Genomic DNA, 21,150 nt, shown 5'->3' on the forward strand with positions numbered 1-21,150 from the left:
GCTTTACTAGATCTGCTTGCAATTGATGATGAACATTTGAATCACGCAACTCGGATCTAGCACGTACATGATTTGCAAAAGCGGGTAACACCTCGGTCGAGTATGGTGGTGGTTGCGGTGTACTAGATCCACTTTCCTCAGATTGCTCAAAATCGGTCCAGCGTTGAGAATATGTATCCCGTTCATCCTCAACAATCATATTATGTAATATGATGCATGTCTTCATGATGATACTTAAATCGCCTATGTCCCACAAGCGAGCTGGTTCACGGATGATTTTAAATCGAGCTTGAAGAACTCCAAATGCACGTTCGATGTCCTTCCGATATGCCTCTTGATATTTTGCAAATAACTTATCGGGTTCACTTTGAGGAAGTCTAATGGATTTGACGAAAGTTGGATAAGAAGGGTAGATACCGTCAGCTAGATAGTATGTCATATTATAGGGACGTTGATTCACGAAGAAACTCACACTTGGAGCCTTTCCCTGTTCCACATTATCAAACACTGGCGACCGATCTAGAACGTTTATATCATTCAACGTTCCCGGACATCCAAAAAAGGCATGCCAGATCCATAGATCATGAGATGCAACTGCTTCAAGAATGACTGTGGTGGTTCCCTTATCCCCCCTAGTAAATTGACCTTCCCATGCTTTAGGACAATTTTTCCACTCCCAGTGCATGCAGTCAATACTCCCGATCATCCCTGGGAACCCCCGCATTTCACTAACATGTAGTATTCTTTGCAGATCATCTTCGGTTGGTACTCTCAGGTACTCTTGCTCGTACAATCGTATGATTCCTTGACAGAATCTACGTAAGCACTCCAATGCTGTAGAACCTCCAATTTTGATATATTCATCGATCGCATCTGCTGCCACACCATATGCTAACATTCGCATTGCTGTGGTACATTTTGCTAAGGGAGATATACCTTCTTTATAGGCTGCATCAAATCGTTGGGTGAAGTAGTCATCACTACTTGAAAGGTCCTCAACGATTCGAAGGAAAACATGTTTTTGCATCCTGTACCGACGACGAAACATTGCATCGTCATATGTAGGCTCATTGGCAAAGTAGTCCTCAATTAGTCTTTCGTTTGCCGCTGCATGATCTCTATTGATATATTTTCTTCTACGAGATGCATTCTTTTCCTTTTCCTCTGCATTTTTTCGACGCTGAATAAATTGGTTGACCATAAAAGTGTCTTCATTATGACGGTTTTGTGTGTAGGCTTCCATATCATCAAAAGGATCCATTGATAGTTTTTTTGAAAGATTGGAAGTGGAATGAGATTTGTGATATAGGAAGTAGATATGAATGAGATTTGTGATATAGGAAGTAGATTGAGATTTGTGATATAGGAAGTAGATATTAATGAGATTTGTGATATTGGAAGTAGATTGAGATTTGTGATATAGGAAGTAGATATGAATGAGATTTGTGATATTGGAAGTAGGTATGAGTCTCTATATATAAGCATATTGTGTGGATGACATTCTCACGAATAGTAGGTGAAATAGTTAGTGAGATTTGTGTGGTGGATATATTAAAGCAAACAGTGTGGATAATTATTAAAGCAAACATTGAGATAGTATGGGAAATAAAGTCACGGATAATTATTACAGTAGGGACTAGACAACACTGACAATTTTTAAAGCAAACAGTGTGGACTAGACAACACTGATAATTATTAAAGAAAACATTGAGGACTACACAACACTGATAATTATTAAAGCATACATTGGGGACTAGACTAGACAACACTAATAATTATTAAAGCACACACTCGGGACTAGACAACAATGACAATTTTGACCGAATACAAACAAATTTTTCCAACAAATTCAAAACAGCTGTCGCTTCAACATTTCCAACAAATTTTTCTTTTCGTCATCGAGATGCTCTTCGTCTCTTAACTTTAGATACATTTCCATTCTCTTTAGTTGGTTTTTCTCCTTCTTCACCAAGGTTAACTCTTTCATTTGTTCAATCTCAGTCTCCCTGATTTGTTTGAATTGAACCCACTCTTTTGCCACCTCCTCCACGCCACCGTCCTTGCTTTTCTTTTTAGCCTTTTTTTTAGCTGCCTCCCTACCCATTGGACGAGCAGTAGATCCTACAGAGTTTGAGCCAGATGCATCACCGTCGTGAGATCTCTTAGATCCACTACTTCCTGAGCCAATATTTCCTCCTACTTGACTCAGATAACGTGGTTGATCACGGAGAGCTTGCCATTCTTCCATCAAAATAAATTTATTAGTCCCTCCACATGCATATAATTCCTGCGCTTTTCTCAAAACATCATTTTCCGACCAACCGCTTCCTTGCAAACGCTTAGCGCTTTCATAAGCACCAATCCATTTATTTATTTTGCTGCTCATATAATTAAAACGGTTTCGGCATGCAATATGATCGCGTGGTTCATCAAATGAGCAATACTCATTACAAGAATCAGCAACAAGATTCCAAAATGTTGAACCTCTCTGATTTTTGCCAACAATACTGTCTGTTCCATATTTAATCCACGCACTGATTAACACCAAATTTTGTTGCGTGGTCCATCCTGGATGCTGGCTTTTCTTGCTCTTAGGAGTTGAATCTTCTGGATCAGGAGTGACTTGATTAGCAGCTGCCATGCCACCAGGAGTTATTTGTGTTGAAAATCCTGGAAATTCAGGTGCACCAACACTCTGAACATTTTCAGTCCCCATTGGCATATAACCAAACGAGGGTCTTTGAGATGAATATCCCGGGGGTGTTTGAGATGAATATCCCATCATAGATCCATATGGAGTATAGTTTTGAGCAGAGGATGACGGGTTCATATATTGAGTATAGTTTTGAGCAGAGGATGTCGGGTTGAAACTTGATGGAAAACCATAGTTAGGCATGTTTTGAGGAGGATGGTTGAAAAATTGATGATTTTGATTTTGAAAATTGTTGGGATTTTGGTAGCCATGTGGGTAACTAGAAGAATTCTGGTTGTTGAAATTGTTATTATTGTTCTCCATTTCACTACAAAAATAGATAACAACTTCACTAATTTTGCTAATTGAAAGATAATAATAAGACTAATATAGTGAAAAACTTGGTTTTTTTTTCTGTGTCCAAATCAAATAAACCAAGTCTCTATTTATAGAGAAAAAAAAATCATGAATTTTGGTATTTTTTTTTTATTTTTTTAAATTAATTTTGGACGAAATAATTGAGGTGAAAGTATTAAAATGATAAGAATCCGGACAGCCAATAAAAAACTGCCACGTGTCCATTGTTATCCGTTGGAGATTCTCTCTCTTCTCCCTCCCTGCTGTCACGCGCCTATGTATGCGCGTGTAGCACACGCTCCGGATTGAAGCAATTAAAGCTGGACGCGTGTCCGTCGCTGGCAGGAGAAAAGTTGTTTATTCTGCTAAACAATTTTTCGGTTTCAACCAAACTTAAACAACCATTGGACTGATTTTTTTGGTTTATTTTGGCTTTCAACAATAATTAAACAACCATTGCATATGGTCTAAGGGACGTAAATTTATTCAGTAGGGACTTAAAATGGGGAAAAATAGCCGAAAAAAATAAAATAAAAACGGAAGGAAGTAAAATGGGATAAATGCTAATCAATGTCCAATAATAATGTGTTGGTCAAATGCTACTATAAATACATAGTCAAAAACTAAAACCGATTTATTTGTATCAATGCAAACAATTTCTTTCTTTCACTATTAATGAATTTAAGAATGAATAGAAAAAGAAGAGGAGTATCACGTGGAATAGATAGGTAGAAATTGGTTATTGATTCCTAATATAGTACTCCCTCCATTCCTTTTCTTTTGATGTTTTAGCTCTTGACACAAGTTTTAAGGAGTAATTAAAGGGGAGCCCCTAGTATGGACCTCAAAAATAAGGGTTCATGGGTGGACCTATGCAGTTGACTTACTACAGCAGGTTACTAGCCGGTACCCAACATCCAACTACTTTTCCACTCTGCAACACCGAGTCTTTCACCTCTACTTTCCTTGACCAGTCACCATCTTATGTTCTTTTTTATGGAACATCTTGTGTTCTTTGTGATTTATGGTTTTAATTTTTATATGTAAATCATTTTTGCTGTAAATATTTTGAAATCATAATACATTTATTACATATCAACTAATTTCATCGATGATTAGATTTGGTCATCTGAAGATGATGGTGTAAGAAATCCAAGCTCCTTGTTGGCATTGAAAAGTATATTAGTTTCATTTCTTCAAAAATACCTTATACTATTTAGCATTTTTCTTGTGCAAAAACCAATCTTTTTTCGATTTGTTCCGACGCTGTCTCTACAAGAACAACAAAAAAAAACTACTACAACAACACCGATTCGTATCCTTGTTTTCGTCTCAACAAACATAGATCTGCAAAAGTGTTATTCTGGTGATTGCTCTACCGTATCATTTTAGTTAAACCAGACAGAGGAGATCTCTTTTGAGGATTTTTTGAATACTTTCTTTTTTCTTTTTGTATGAAATCATGCATAAATTTATTCAGATTGGATTTAGACCCTCATCATCGTTCATACTATCACGTTTGGTAAAGGTGTGTCCTCAAGCAATTTCCTACTCACACATTTTGGACCTTTTCTTATTTTCCAGTCACTAAATGCACTTGGGTCTTTTCTGGAAAATTAACCTTTCACTGATACTGTGCTAAAGCCTGAAGGGATGGTAACTTGTTATAGTAAGTCATTTGCATAGGTCCACCAATGGACCCTTATTTTTAAGGTCCATATTAGGGACTCCCGTTGAATATACATTATATTTAAGTTGATTTTTTGTTTGTTTAGTTTATTAGTCCAGTAGATGAATGGTGTGGTCTGTCATTTTTTTTATCATCTATCATCAATAATTTTGTATGTAGTATATTCCTAAAGGAATTGTAAGAAACTATTTTCGTCCAAATCAATATCAAATCTATCAAACCAAAATGAGTTTTGAACAATGCCTTCGAAGTTTTTGATGATAAAAAAGAATGAAAGAACAAGTGCATATGCTAATATGTGTTTAAGTTGATTTATTACACTTACTAAATTAATCGAACGTTTGCAGAGTGCTAGTCGGCAAAATCATTAAAAATATATTTAAACCAAAGATTATATTGAATACATATCATATAAACCATCCAGATCAAGACAATTACATTAAAATACTAGTTATTTACATCTAATCCCAACATAAAAAGAGTTTAGTTATCCATGGTGAGCATAACTAATAAATAAAGGTTGATAGATGAAGGATATACATCAACAAGCTTGCTTCCAAACTCCCTAGCCCTCCAATGGTGGGACCATAGTCTTCCTTTAGTAGTATGCCAAATTATAATTAGTTGATAATGATATTATTTTACGGGCTTATAACATTCTATTAAAATAAGCATAGCTCAGTTGGTAGGACAATGAATTATTATATGCAAGGGCCGGGGTTCGAACCCCGGACACCCCACTTATTCACCTTATAAGGTGAATTATTCACCTTATAAGGTGAATTCTAGCCACTAGGCTACCTGACCAAAAAACCTTATAAGGTGAATTCTAGCCACTAGGCTAACTGACCAAAAAAATAAAAAATAAGGTGAATTCTAGCCACTAGGCTACCTGACCAAAAAAAAAATAACTTTTGATATTTTTTTTATAGAACCTATTGGACACACAAGATAGATTCTTCTCTCTAAATTAGATTGTTTGGATAGACAAAAATGGTTAATTCCAAATAACATATATAAATATTAATTTACTAGCGGAACTATCCCCTTTTTTCTATTGTATTTTGTCATATTTATATTTAATATTATTCTTGAATTCAAATTAAAAATATATATTGGATTGTTACGGAAAAATATTTAGGAAACCATATTTGTTTTGAGGTTAAAAACTTTCAATTAAAAAATAGTTAGTTGTCAAATTTTATATATATTTATAAGTATATTTAACTTTAAAGTTGACTTTATTAATTTTTTAAATTGACTTTATATACTAGTGGAAGGATTTGTCTATCCGTTCTTTCTATCCGTTCTTTTTAATTGTATCTTTTATTTGCATATGTTATGCATTGTCATTATCAACTAAGTTAAGTTCACGATGACTAACTAAACATAATCTACTTGTACATAGATTAATCTTTCGAGTCAGATAAAACCACAATGAGTCACAAAACCATCTCTAAATAAAATTTAACATCGTTACATTTTTAAAACTGAATTTGAATATGATCTTTTGTTAAGTCTGGAGAGATCGCATACCATCGAATCTAATTTTTTTGTTGTTGTCTTTTTCTATATTTTTTTGAAAACGGTCTTCTTCAATATTTTTTAGAGTAAATTACACCCCTTCCCCTAAGAGAAGTTTGAATTACAATCCTCTCATCTCTTATGTTAAAATATACACTCCCCTCCTTTGAAAAGTAAAATTGATACTCCCCTCGCCTATAAGATTTTTGAATTACAACCACCTCCCTTAATAATTAAATATGCACTACACTTTAATCTATTTTAACATAAATAGTAATTTTTTTTATGATATATACTAATTTTGAACCACCATTTAAGAAAAATAATTTTATTTCTTTATAATTTAAATGTCAATGATAATTAAATTTAAATATTTTTCTATTAATTTTATAATTTAGAGTATAAAATTAACTTTTAAATAACTTTTGTGCTAGATTATTAGACATAAAAAAAAAATCATTGAGGAAGTAAAGGGTAGATTTTAACATAAGAGGGAAGAGAAATGTAATTCAAGCTCTCTTAGGAAATGAGAGTGAAATGTTTTCTAATATGTTTTGAATAAGAGAGGAGGGAGAGTATATTTTAACATAAGAGGGGAGAAGATTATAATTCAAACATCTCTGAGGGGAGAGAAATGTAATTTACTCTATTTTTTTTAGATTATGATAATTGTATTTTTTTTGTCTTTTTCTAAATATTTTAGGAGTATCATTTACTTTAAGGGTCATGTTAACTTGTGCCCTTAGGGCACAAGTTAAGGAGCTTAAAATGGAAATTAAAAATAAATTTTGTATTGAAAGTATAACTTTTGCAACTTTTAAAGCATTGAATGCATAAGTTTCAAGAAAAACTTTCTACATTTGATTTCTTAACTTATGCCCCAAGGGCACAAGTTAACATTTCCCTTACTTTAATTAATGATATCTTTACAACATCTAATGACAATTTTTATGACAACCTTCTCGATTTCATCATTAATCCAAAAGATTATATAAGAAAGAGAGAGAAAATTATTCAAAAATATCACAAAATTGTGGTACAAATATCATCTTGTCATAGTTTAATACTAACGAGCTCATTTTGCGTAGTTGTCCATCTGAAGTGTTTGTTGTCGGAATTTCTTCCCCAAACAAACCAAACGTTGCCCGCGGTGGCCACTCCGCTGCCTTTGGCCACAGTCTTCATCAAAAAGTAACAGAAACAAACAAACAAAACAATTCACACCGTTCAAACCCACATTCATTGTATCATTTTTCACTCAATTTTTTTCCTTCTTTGTAATAATAATAATAATACTTTTTTCTTTCATTTCAATTTCCCATATAAACCAAAACCAACGCTGTTTTGTGTTATATAAAACCCAATACCTGTGTGCTCTCTTAGTCTCTTTTGGTTTTTTCGTTTTTGTTTCAAACAAACACTATGGCGGAGAAACAGCTTATCGTTGTTGTTGAAACCACTGCAGCTATGGGACCTTATTGGGATACTCTTCAAATGGATTATCTCGAAAAAATTGTCAGGTTTGTTTTTCTATTCATTTTTCAATCAAAATTAGGGTTTACTTTTTCAATTTTTTGTCTTGGAGATTATGTTTTTGATTTTGGTGCTGTAATTGAATTGTGTTTTGATTGTTATTGATTATGATTATGATTATAAAATGAAAATGAAGTTCTGTTCTTGTTCTTGTAGAAATGATGTTGATTCTGTTTATTCAATTGTGTTGATTGTTGTTAGGTTTGGTTTATTAGACTATATTTAAACACGTTGGGTTCGACGATTGAACTAATTGCCGGCATTAGTCAATCATGTAAGGAGATCTGACTCCTTTAAAGTGAACAATTTACGTTAGAGTGTAAACCAAGTTATATTAACCATTAATTAACAGATCAAAGATAGATATCGCATATATATCGTAACAGATCATGAGTTTATTAGAATGACAATCATTGGTTTTCTCATTTTATCGTTTGATACTTGGTTGAAATCGATAGATGTATCTCTTCTCATTTTGATTCAGCCAGGTCTGTGTATTAGCAGCCTCAAAGTTTGTTGTGTTTTATGATTCATATCACATGAGTCGGTACGATACTTTATGCCATGATCCAAATGCTTATTGCCAGTAAGATACTATTTGGCAGTATAGGTAACATTTTGGCGTAAAGCGACTCTCTTACCGCTAATGTAGATAAGAAATGAATCCAGCTCAGAGGATATGGAATTTGTCGAAAATTCCAAATAACTTTTTCCTAAATGAAATGACATCTTGGAAATGAAAAAGTTAACTAGTCGTGTCTTATCGAACACATTTATTATTCCCATACTTCTAAGCGTAACATTTTGGAAAATCTAGATTCCCCTTACTGATCACGCGTAAAATCTAGATTTCCAATGGGTAATATGATTTCCTCTTGCACTTAAAAACACTATTCTCACTAGATATGCCGTATATGCATGTACGTATGCATACTTCAGTCTATTTTAATGGCTATATTTCACCACACATCCTATGATCCACATGTTTTAACCTACTTTGGTATTCTTACAGGTGCCTTGGTGGGAACGAGTCGACTGGGCAGGTATACATTTTTACTTCGGTGAAAATTTCAGTCTTTGAAAAAAATGAAAGAAAATATTAGTACTTAATGTGTCACCTGAACACTTTTGATTAGTCTTATTTCATATGTAGTGAGTGTATGTTAGTTATTTTCATTGGCTTTGGATAAACATATTGTCTTTCCTAATGGCTTGACAACATAAATAGCTTGTTATGGAAGTCTATTTATCCAAAGCTAATGCTGCATTTTTCGTCCTTACAACACATGATATGGCGGTGGATAAAGACTCGGAAATGTTTAAGAACAACTATACGAGTCAATTCATAGCCTCGCTACACTCCAAGCAATTGATTGTTATTTGTTACCTTCAATCTTACCTGAACAAGGCACAATCCACTATTCAGTAGCTTAAGTTGGTATTGTCTAGTGATGATTTATAGAAGCCGTTGGCTAAGCTTGATAATATGTTCATTTCATTCGTTTTATATGCTGGCATGGATGTTTTCCTGTTAACATTAGTGCTGGGTAAATATCATTTGCTTTGATGATCAAGTAGGTTGGACCAGACATGTTAGAATATAATAGAGATACTAGCATATACTAATTTACTAGAAAAGGGAAATGCTACCAAGGTCCTAACTCCTAAGTCTATTGCTCTTCAGAAAAATATAGGCTCTGTTTGGTAAACCCAAAAAAAGAGCTTTTAGCTCTTAGCTTTTAGCTTATAAGCTCGTTTGATAAAAAAAGCTCTGTTTGGTACAACGAGCTTATAGCTTATTTCAGGAGCTTATAAGCTATTTTTCAGAAGCTACTTCAAGTAGCTTTTGAGCTTATAGCTTTTAGCTTCTCATTTTTTCTTCCATATTTACCCTTATTATTCAAAGCAAAAGCTATCAGCTAATTTTACCAAACACCAACTAGCTTATCAGCTAAAAGCTATCAGCTAGCTTATCAGCTAAAAGCTATCAACTAGCTTATCAGCTATCTGCTAATTTTACCAAACAGAGCCATAGCTTTTGTCTTGGTAGTGCAACTAAAACAGAAAGACCATTCTAGCTGTCCTAAGCCCTCTTTATGCTCACCCACATAAATTATTCCACGTCATAATAGAATATACTAATCAAATGCCACCACATTCTTGATATACCCTTTTTCTCTCTCGGTAACTCAACACTCAAATGCCACCACCTTCATGAACAAATCGATAGCAGATTTGGTATTGGAAGGATATGCGGCCAACAAAGCAACCACTATGAGAGTTGTAATACAGAGCGAAGCTGTAGTTGTTATTCTGTAATAGTTGACAACTTTAATATAACAAATTCTAACCAACTGAACTAACTATAGGAAAATTCTAGTAGCACAATAGCATGCACTTGTAAGCTATTGTTAAACATACAAACTCATATTCTATCACTAGAAAACATCAACTTGTTGTGGTCTCTTCATTGCCTAGGTTTTATGCATTATATTTAGGTCTTCTTTGCTTTTCTTCTCCGATACTATATGATCTGCAGCTCAGGATTTTGCTTTTAGTCTTTTTTGGTGAATGTCCCGTAGGGAATCATTTGGTAAATGTTCAGATATATGCATTTGTTAGAATCATACTAGTAAAATGTGTTTTTCTTGTTGTCTTGTGTAATGAAGGTCTTGTGATTAATGTATTGATTTTTTGTCCCCTTCTTTTGCAGAAGCCTTCTGGTTCCAACGTCGAGTTTTCCCTAGTCACCTATAATACTCATGGATGTTATTCTGGTACAGTTTTGCTAATTTTCATAATTCCTGCTTTGTGAAAGCTGTTCATACCATAATTTTTGCATAGCTTCAGAATCAACTTCTTGCTGCTACCTGTGTTAGCTGATTTATTTTTAATTTATACCCAGTTCCCATATTTAAGTAAACTGTTGCATAATATAATTTTTCTCTATTTTAAATTCAAAATAAATCAACTTCTTTCTGCTACCTGCTATATAATTTAATTTTTCTCTAATTTAGATTTAAATTAATTTTGTTTAAGGTGACACAGAGTTTTACTTAGTATAATATCCAATAACAAATCATTAAAAAGTAAACTGGTACTTATTGGTAAAGAAGGAAGCTGATTAAACTTGTTTGTACGTATAAAATTTCCATAGTTTGAGCACACATGCGTGGGTGTGGGATGTTAAATTATAAAATAGATAAGTTTTACTACTTGAATTCTGTCTATGTTCTTTTACACTAGCAAGTGGGTCTTCGAGTGTGGGAAGTTGCACTATTATAATTTTACTTTCCACTGCATAATCTCTTGGACTTTTAGAATTCTTGAAATCTGCCCAACGCCTTCTGCACTGACAAATTTATGTGCAATTGACAATCTACCGAGTATTTTTACTTATCTTGGCATCACTGGATGCAGGTATCCTCGTGCAACGTACTGGCTGGACAAGAGACCCAGATGTTTTCTTACAGTGGCTAGAATCTATACCATTTTCTGGCGGTGGTTTTAATGACGCGGCTATTGCTGAAGGGCTTGCTGAAGCTCTGATGGTATGCGTGCTCTATATAGTTTCCTGTTAATTCTTCAATTTTCATACCATATACGTTGATCCGGATTCCTTCATAATGTTTCCTTTTAGACCTTATTATATGCGTGTTTGTGCACGTAATGTTTCCTTTTAGACCTTATTATATGCGTGTTTGTGCACGTGCACATGTAATATGGGCGTTTTTCCTTGTTTAATATGATGTTGTGGCTTTATTTATTTTGATCAAAATCTTCTCATATAACAGATGAAATACTGGTTTACATATGAGATATAAGATGCTTTATGGGTTACAGTAATAGTTGTGGTTTGCAGAATATTTCCTATATTTTATTTACTTGAAGTGAATATAATATCAAATGTTAGAAGTTATTTATTTTGCCGTGTTGTTTAAACCTAAATGGTGGTTGTATGTATTTGAGTTAAATTATGTGTGAAATCAGAGCTAATGGTCATAGTTTTGGAGCTAAATCAGCCTTTTGGTTCATAATGGCTCAATTGGATATGATTTGAGCTAACAATCTGAGTTGAAATGTTCGCAATTTCATTTTGGTTACTGTGGCTATTATGTTAAAAAGTGTGGTTATTAAATATAAAAAAATGTTTTTGTCCATGTAAATGTGGTGAAAAGGCGTCCTTGTAATCCTAGCCAAAGACCTGTCTATAACTTTTAAAACCCAATTGTGTAGTTGTTGAAGTTAAAGGTTTTAGATAAAAGGATAAGAATAAGAAGAAATATAATTATACTGAAATATCATTGATACTAAAGACTAACCTCTATATATAGGAATACAGGACTCCTAAAGCTTAAAGCCCAAATCTCTGTACACATTTTTTTTAATGATCAAAGACACCAAAATATATACGAAGTATTGGACACAATGGTGTATACCTTACACTTATTTACATCATCTTTTGATAGCCTGGGTGTATTTTTTGAAGCATAAAATCTTTAGCAATTCCAGTATCTATGCCCTTTAATAAAATATTCCATATAATTCAAACTTGCATTTTGGAAAATTTTATGATCATATTTTGGCTGTAAGATGGATTTTAATGCTCAAACTCAATACTGGAATGGTTAGATGTTCCCCCCTTCTCAAAGTGGAGGCCCAAATCAGCAGAATGTGGATATGAACATGCACTGTATCCTTGTGGCAGCCAGTAATCCTTACCCATTGCAGACACCGGTATATGTTCCGCAACTGCAGAGCCTAGAGAAGACTGAATCCATTGACTCAAACCAAGTGAACCAGTTATATGATGCTGAAGCTGTTGCTAAAGCATTTCCACAGGTACTTTGTTTTATTTATTTTATTCGTGTGGCACTCTGTCTTTGATGCTGTAAGATTATAAATCTGTTCACTTCTTGTTAATGGAATGTCATACTCTGTATACAGTTTAATATTTCTCTGTCGGTCGTCTGCCCAAAACAACTTCCCAAAGTTAAAGCCATCTACAACGCGGTAAGGATGACCTATCACTCTTATACGAAAATTATAATCTGTATTTATTTGTTTATTTTGAAAGATTACCACACTTCATTGGAATGGAAATTAGAAAGTTGGAAAAATACTGGTAAACTGGATTCCTGGGAATTAATAATACTAGGGAATGTACCCATTTGGGGTTGGCCTAGTGGTTGGCTTGGGATCTTGGAGTGTGCTCCTCTCAAGGTCTCAGGTTCGATTCCTTCTGGTGCCAATTTCGATGGGTAAGTCCATACATAGCTTTGCTCTGGCTTAGAATGGGGCCCCTGCAAGTGGGCGGTGGGATTGATCCCCTCGGACTAGTCGATCCTTGGATCGGATACCAAGTTTTAAAAAAAAAAAATACCAGGGAATGTTTTTGTTTTTACTTGTACAAAACATGAGAATGGTACACTCCGAATCTCACATTTTCTAGAATAGTTTTGTATTTGCTTAAAATACACACTAGGCCCCGTTTACTTTATGAAAACATTTTCTATTTTCATTTTCTAAAATTTATGTTAATTATATTGCTACAAAGTGATAATAGAGGATTAAAGTGAACAATTGTATGCATTTTTTTGCAACAATGAAAATGCAAAAGAATTGTTTTCATTATTTCCAAAAATAATTCATTCCTAGCTAGCATTTCATCTTCTCTGCATCACAATGATTCACTTCAGGAATCTCACATCTTATTAGCAAGTTAAAATTAACACATACTTTAGAAAATGAAAATAGAAAATGTCTTACAAAGCAAGCAGGAGATAATATTTTTGAGATCACAAAATATATCCTAATATTTTCAAAAGTAAATATTATAAGGATATTATTAGAAAAAACAACTTTTTTTCCCTGCTATTGAATAATATTCATGATATTATTAACATTCTTTTGGCACTGTAGGGAAAACGAAATAATAGAGCTGCTGATCCACCGGTTGATGCGAAGACCACTCATTTCCTTATTTTAATATCAGAAGGTTTTAGGGAAGCCCGCAGTGCCTTGAGTCGACCTGGAACTAACATGCCTTCAAATCAAAGTCCTGTAAAAGTAGACGCTGTATCTGCCACACCAGTTACGGGGGCACCCCCATCTTCATTGCCATCAGGTTATTTACGCATGCAGTGTCTACATCCCTTATCTGAGACAAATATTAAGTAAAGGGCATGTGATTCAAAAAATAAGTTTGCATGCTTTATTTATTTCTTATGCGTTTCCTTTTGCATAATTTTGAACACCAACTCTGTAGCACTTATAGCTGGAATTTTGTTCAGAAGACTTATTTTTGGGAGTGTAAGGTTAAATATTTATCAGATTATGTTTACGGTTTTGCAACCAATGAATCCTATAAGGATGGAACTGGAAATTGAGGATACTAGCTGGGGCAGAAAGAATTGTTCGTAGAAGGACTGGCCTTTTCTCTCACTCCTGTCAAGGGAAAGCTCTTGCTTAGAAAGAGAGTTAGCTGGGTAGGGTCACTCTATCAAGAAATCCTGAGTCATGGGAGAGATTTTCTACATGAACAACTTGTGAGGTTATAGTTTACATTGGTGAGTGGGACCAACACATATCATACACTAACAACGAGTCACTTTTGTTGTGCATTTCGAAATCTTAAGCTTTCCTACATATGCGGACCCACCCCATACCTGTTGAACAAGTGCACGGGTAGAGTATGTCGGACTCACAGTTGTTAGGAGGGTGGGCTGGGAAATAGTGAAAATACTCACTCGATAATTACAAGGGATAACTGAATGCAGGAACAAGTAGGAGTAGAATATTGGGTTTTGTAATGAAGGGATAACTGAAGTGAGGGATATGATGAGAGTGAAGTACGAATTCAGGGGTTAAGTATTGGGTGATTCCCATCTCATAGAGGGTGCTCTTCTTCTTGAGAGTATCATCTACTTTCGTCCTTTTGCAAGGAGATTCATCTCCATCCATTGTGAATTATTTTACCATTTTATTCATCTTGTACAGGTGGTTCGTCCACTTGTTTTGTCATTATTTCTATTTCCAACAGTTTCAGTTTAGCATAGTGTTTGTTCCTATCAAACTCAGTTGATCAGAGATCTGAAATAACAGTAAGCTAACATAAAAAAACTACTGTAATTGAAGGGGAGAAAATATGTAGGGCTGGTCTTATTTTGTTGAGAAATATATGTCGTGGCAGTCAATTTTGTAAAACACAATGATCTTGATTGAAAGTCTTTTTACATTGCTATATTTTTAAAAGGAAAAAAGAATAGGACTTACTCTTTAGTCATTATGGATATCGCACTGAAAAGGTTGATAGTAAGAAAATTCATGGACAAGTAATTGTTTTAGAGTTCTAGTTTGTCATGTTTGGTTGGTCAGCAATTTTTCTAAGTGGCTTATTTATTCTTTTGGCAATCTTGTTGTTAACCAGTTTTCTGTTGTTTTTTAGTGAATGGATCTATTCCGAACCGGCAACCAATACCTGCTGGGAATGTGACTCCTGCTACTGTAAAAGTGGTAAATTATTTCTAGAAAAGCGCTTTAACTTTCATATAAACTATGCACTTCAATGAAGTCTTTATGATTCAATTATACAAATGATCCTGGATTTATATGATAATGCTTCAGGAGCCAGTGCCTGTAACTTCTGGACCAGCTTTTTCACATAATCCATCAGTTCCGCGTGCTACTAGTACTGGTCTAGGAGTTCCAAGCTTGCAGACATCTTCTCCATCCTCTGTTTCTCAAGATATTATGACAAGTAATGAAAATGCAATGGATACAAAGCCTATTGTGTCAATGTTGCAACCAATACGTCCTGTGAATCCAGCTCAAGCAAATGTGAGCATTTTGAATAATCCACAAGTACGGCAGGTAATGGCTTTAAGTGGCGGAACTTCTAGGGGACTTCAAACAATGGGCCAGACTCCTGTTGCCATGCACATGTCAAACATGATATCCAGTGGGACGACATCTTCTGGGCCTACAGGTCAAAATGTATTTTCATCTGGACCGTCAGTAATAACTAGTTCTGGATCTCTTACTGCTTCTGCACAGGTTGGACAAAACTCAGGTCTTGCTTCATTAACATCAGCCACTTCTAACTCAAGTCCAAATACTGGGATTTCACAACCAATAGCTAATCTCCAAGGAGGTGTTAGTATGGGACAACAGGTTCCCGCTATGAATCCAGGAAACCTTTCAGGGGCCCAAATGGTGCAAGGCGGAGTTAACATGAACCAAAATGTAATAAATGGCCCCGGTCAATCAGGTGTCTCTTCTGTAACTGGAGCAATGATTCCTACTCCAGGAATACCTCAACATGTACAATCAGGCATGCAATCTCTTGCGAATAATGCACAACAGACAGCTTCTTCACAATCCAAATATATAAAGGTTTGGGAGGTATGTCCACTTCCTTCTTAAACCTAGATTAAAGTTTATCTCTCACTCTGATTTTACAGCACTGTCTAGAAGTCCCTTATGAATTTCAGTTTGTCTTAGACTTTTAGTATACATTTTTTTCTCTGTTTGAAATGGCCACACAATTCTTCCATTAGAAAATCAATTTGTTTTAGCAATTAGCTCCAATAGGTAATCTTAGTAGCTATTCAATAATTTTTATTTGATATAATAAGAATAATCAAGCGGTATTTCGAATATATCTAGTAAAGCTTAATTTGGGATATTAGTATAATGTGATCCGCATAGTATCACTGCTACTTTCTTTTCAAATTTTATTTAATTTATTTATTTAACCAACTAAGCTAATGGGCAAATTTTAATTTGGTAGGGAATATTTTTGCAAAAATTTGGACTCAGTTCACTTATTACAATTTCTTATTTTTTGTGTATATTTCTGTTTATATTATGGTTTCCCTAGAGCAGCATTTGGGCCAGGGATCACTTGTTTGAATATTGCCTTTCCACATAGTTTTCTGGGAGTATATTAGATGTTCAAGACTTTGGACTTGCTACGCATATCTAGCTTTCTAGATACCATATTTATTATAAATGACATATCAATAGATATGGTACTACTCACATCAATATGCTTTGCTTATTTCTTTTCTTTTAACACTTGCCACTTGCCACGCATAAGGAAAGTCTACTGTACACATAATACTCTGTACACTCCCTGAAGCCGAATCATGCATATTGTTATGAATTTAAATGAGCTAGCGCAACATTTTGGTTTTTGTGATGAAATCTGCTAGCAAATACCAGACCTGACATGATTGATTTTGATCATTGTTTGCAGAAGCTTTCCTCATACAAATTGACTATGAACTTTGTATTTGTTCTTGCATGTGAAACTCTGTTAAATGCAATGTTGGGATACCATGTTAAGACTTGAAAGTGAATGGCTCAGCGAAGATAACTAGTTAACTGCTGATCATGTTTGGTTTAAATGTGCCTTAATATGTATTTAAAAAATAACTATAAGTACAACCTCTTACATAATAACTTAGAGATGTTCTGATATCTCGTTGAAATGTTCTTTCTAAATCATAAAACACTGTACGGAAATAATCATATATATGCTGTGTTGTATTTCTTATTTGTAATATCAAAGAATGAACTGGTGGTTCTAGAGTGGTGGCAATTTGTTGGATTTATTTATAGCTGCTTGTGCATCAGTTCTATATGTTCAATAATTGAAATTCATGCAGGGAAGCTTATCAGGACAAAGACAAGGACAGCCGGTATTTATCACCAAACTCGAAGTATGTTCCCAACTGCGAGATAAAAAAAAAAAATTTTTTACTTGTTTTAATCTATTTCATTTGTTTGCATCTCATTCTTAACAATTCCAATTTTGTGGAAACTGTCTAGTTTTTTGACGTGTAATCCTGATTCATATTTTCTCTGTGGCAGGGTTACAGGAGTTCTTCTGCAAGTGAGACGTAAGTTTCGGAAGTTGTATTATCTGTTATCAAAATACTATATTGTAGTTGAAGTTTATGCTACTATTGCTGCAAAGTTATTAGTAGTAGTATTTGATGTTGGGTTGTTTTTGTCTTTAAACTATAGAGTCATAGAGTTTATGCTGTGATATTGTTATACATAAGGAAAGTAGTATTTCGTTAAATGGTTTTATTGGGAATATTTTCTTAGTTCTGATTAAAATTGATTGATAATTAATTTATGCATAAATATTATTTATATATAAATAAAGAAATTTCATATGGGGAAATACATAGGAATCTATATATGAACCTACATAGGAATCTCAGCAATTTATCACCAAGAGTCTATTTGATTAAACTTAAGTTTGAAATAGTGATTTTCCTATTGTTCAAAAATGGTTTGTTTGGTTATAAAATAAAACCTGTTTGTTTTTTCAAGAGAAAAATATCAAACAATTGAACTTTAAGTCAATAATGTGTCATATTGCTTAATTTTCCATTTGAGTTTGCCATATGTCAGCCGTATGTTGGGTTTTTGGCTTTCCGCCATCGATAACATTGACCTAAATTGCTTATTAGTACGGCATCATTTGTTTTATTTAATGACATTTGCATTTAATCCTCACCTTTGAAGAATATTCTCATATAATCCAAATTCAGAACTAAAATTCATCCATAATAAAAATTAGTTTAAAAAATTTACTGCTAAAATTCTCAGTTTTATAATAGCATTATAAATTACCTTTATTCAGCAAAATAGAAAATTTTGCTCTTATTTGGGGCATGGCTTTCTCCAATTTCTTTGTAATGACTGATTGTATTGGATTTTTCTGAATTTGACTTCCTTATGACCAAATCATATCATCAAAAAATTTATATCCTTTTCTTAATTCCTCATTTTACTAACATACGTGATACTTTTGTTGATCACAGACTTGCAGCGAACTGGCCTCCTGTAATGCAAATAGTTCGGCTTATATCTCAGGATCACATGAATAACAAGTACGTTTTCATTTCAATTTGTATTATTTTAATATATATTGTTCCTAGAACTTTGTTCTATAGTTGTGCTAATTGTATATGTTGTGACTAGGCAATATGTAGGAAAGGCAGATTTTCTAGTATTTCGGGCAATGAACCCGCATGGTTTTCTTGGTCAGCTGCAGGAAAAGAAGCTGGTAGGTTCTTTATGAGTTTCTAATTTCGTTTTCTTTTCATTTAAACCCCCTTGTCCTCTAATGCATGGGCACTCCAGAATACTTGTTGCGTCCGAACACGGTACTCGTGGGTACTTTTGTGTGTTATATTTGTATATTATGTTCCTATTTTTTCACTAGCAACAATCATTGTAACACACACTTTCTAACATCCTCTTCTTGGGTGAAATGCACATGGTCCCACCCCTTTATGTGGGCCATATTCCCAAAGTGGTGTGACCCACATGTATTTCACCCAATAAGAGAGTGTGTTAGAAAAAAGTGTGTTAAAATTAGTGTTTCTAGCATACATCTATAAGCATTGTTGTCAGAATCCCGAAAATACACGATTTTGCAATTTCACTCACCCCTACCGATTCAGATTGTGAATAGAATCACGAGTTGAGTAAAATCTCCACGAAATCGCATGAAAACATGAAGTCGGCGTGAAATTGGGCGATTCCATACGATTCTAACAATCTTGGCTTTGAGTCGTTTTTGTTTAAGATGTGACTAGGTTGTTTTATGTTTAGATTTGAGATTTGTCTGTTTAAGATTTGAAACTTTGAGTAGAATGCACTATATAATATATATTTCGTATTATTTTTGTTTTGGTAGGATCCTTTGATCTTGGTTGCGATTTCATGTTTTACGATCTTGCTGTCCCCTTTCGAACCTACAAAATTAATTGAGTTGAATCCTTCGATCTTGGTTGTGATCTTATGTTTTACGATCTTGCTATCCCCCTTTGATCTATTGCAAGATCTCGATTTTGACAACCTTGTTTATAAGACTCCCGTTATGTAAATATATTATTACTCTTATCCTAACTTACTTGATTATGTATATTTATTTCCTAACTCTGTTTTGATTTGATAAATAGTAAATTATGGAAGGCTTTTTTATATATTTTTTTGTTAAATTTTGTTCTTATGAATTACGTGTCTTTGTATACTATTAACGTAACCGTACCTTAATTTTTCAAAAACTCTTGTATCTTGTACACAGTACCGGTTTCGGATGCAGCATAATCCCTTTCTTATATTTGTGGTTGTTTTCTTAGTTGGAATGTCAATGTTTTTCATGAATTCTTCCTCAATATTCCTCCCATGAATTATGGAATTGAGGTGTAATACTGGGAACATCTAACCACAACTACTCAATTCTTGTTAGCTCTGAATTAATAATCTTGTGACCGATAGAATTATAATTCCATGATACTCAACAATAGTTACTTTCTTTGGTGACAGTCAGGTTACATCTGTGTTACTTGTTTATACAATGGCTGTGAACCATTTATTTCATATTTTTACAAGTGTGGTCATATAATATTTTTTTAATTTCAGTGTGCAGTTATTCAATTGCCATCACAGACGTTGCTACTATCTGTGTCAGACAAAGCCTGCCGCTTGATCGGGATGCTTTTTCCTGGGGTAATATATAGTTGTTGAATTTTCAATATTAATCTGTGATGTGTTACACCTTTGGTTTATTAACTGGAAACCTTGAATGCAAGCAGGACATGGTTGTATTTAAGCCACAATTGTCCAGTCAGCAGCAGCAACAGACGCAACAGCAACAAATGCAACAACACCAGCAGATGCAATCGCAACAGCAGCATCTTCCACAATTGCAGCAACAGCTGCAACAACAACAGCAACAGCTTCCACAACTGCAACAGAATCAGCAGCTTTCCCAGATTCAACAGCAGATTCCACAACTTCAGCAACAGCAGCAGCAACTCCCTCAACTTCAACAACAGCAGCTTTCACAGTTGCAGCAACAGCAGCAACAGCTTCCGCAGTTACAGCAACTGCAACATCAACAGCTTCCTCAGCAACAACAAATGGTTGGTGCCGGAATGGGTCAAACCTATGTTCAAGGTCCTGGGCGCTCACAAATGGTTTCTCAGGGACAAGTTTCATCACAGGGAGCTACAAACATTGGTGGAGGGAATTTCATGAGTTAGCTCATTCTCTGATACAGTTTCCCTAAGATTGACACAACACAATCATGTTTTGGGGATTCTATTTATTTTATATTCTGGCATATCATTTCAACATTAAACTTATGTTTGTAGGTTACTAGCATGAAATTGCAAGTACTTGGCTCATAATTTATGGCAGACACTCAGACAGTGATAGTTTTGGTCATTTAATTTATGATCGTACCATTTCTTTAGTCATGAGCCATTAAAAACAGATAGGTTGTATATATTGAGAGCAGACTATAAAGTCATTGGATTTATGA

General features: G+C 34.3%; 2 protein-coding genes across 2 annotated transcripts; one reads left to right on the forward strand and one right to left on the reverse strand.

Annotated features, from left to right (window-relative positions):
* Positions 1-1,759: 1,759 nt before the first annotated feature.
* LOC146922294 (uncharacterized) lies at positions 1,760-3,098 on the reverse strand. The gene has a single exon (XM_085710824.1). It carries the CDS (start codon positions 3,014-3,016, stop codon positions 1,850-1,852), a length of 1,167 nt encoding a protein of 388 aa, XP_085566950.1. The 5' UTR covers positions 3,017-3,098; the 3' UTR covers positions 1,760-1,849.
* A 4,233-nt stretch (positions 3,099-7,331) lies between these two features.
* On the forward strand, positions 7,332-21,150 carry LOC146922295 (mediator of RNA polymerase II transcription subunit 25-like). The gene is made up of 15 exons (XM_085715288.1): positions 7,332-7,783; positions 8,809-8,839; positions 10,510-10,573; positions 11,217-11,347; positions 12,429-12,638; positions 12,744-12,809; positions 13,719-13,923; positions 15,244-15,311; positions 15,423-16,199; positions 17,468-17,521; positions 17,673-17,701; positions 18,638-18,706; positions 18,798-18,882; positions 20,247-20,333; positions 20,420-21,150. Exons 1-15 carry the CDS (start codon positions 7,686-7,688, stop codon positions 20,867-20,869), a joined length of 2,424 nt encoding a protein of 807 aa, XP_085571414.1. The 5' UTR covers positions 7,332-7,685; the 3' UTR covers positions 20,870-21,150.

The sequence above is a fragment of the Medicago sativa genome, chromosome 5, assembly GCF_051527215.1.
Source record: "Medicago sativa cultivar Bolivia chromosome 5, Bolivia_mono, whole genome shotgun sequence".
NCBI lineage: Eukaryota > Viridiplantae > Streptophyta > Magnoliopsida > Fabales > Fabaceae > Medicago > Medicago sativa.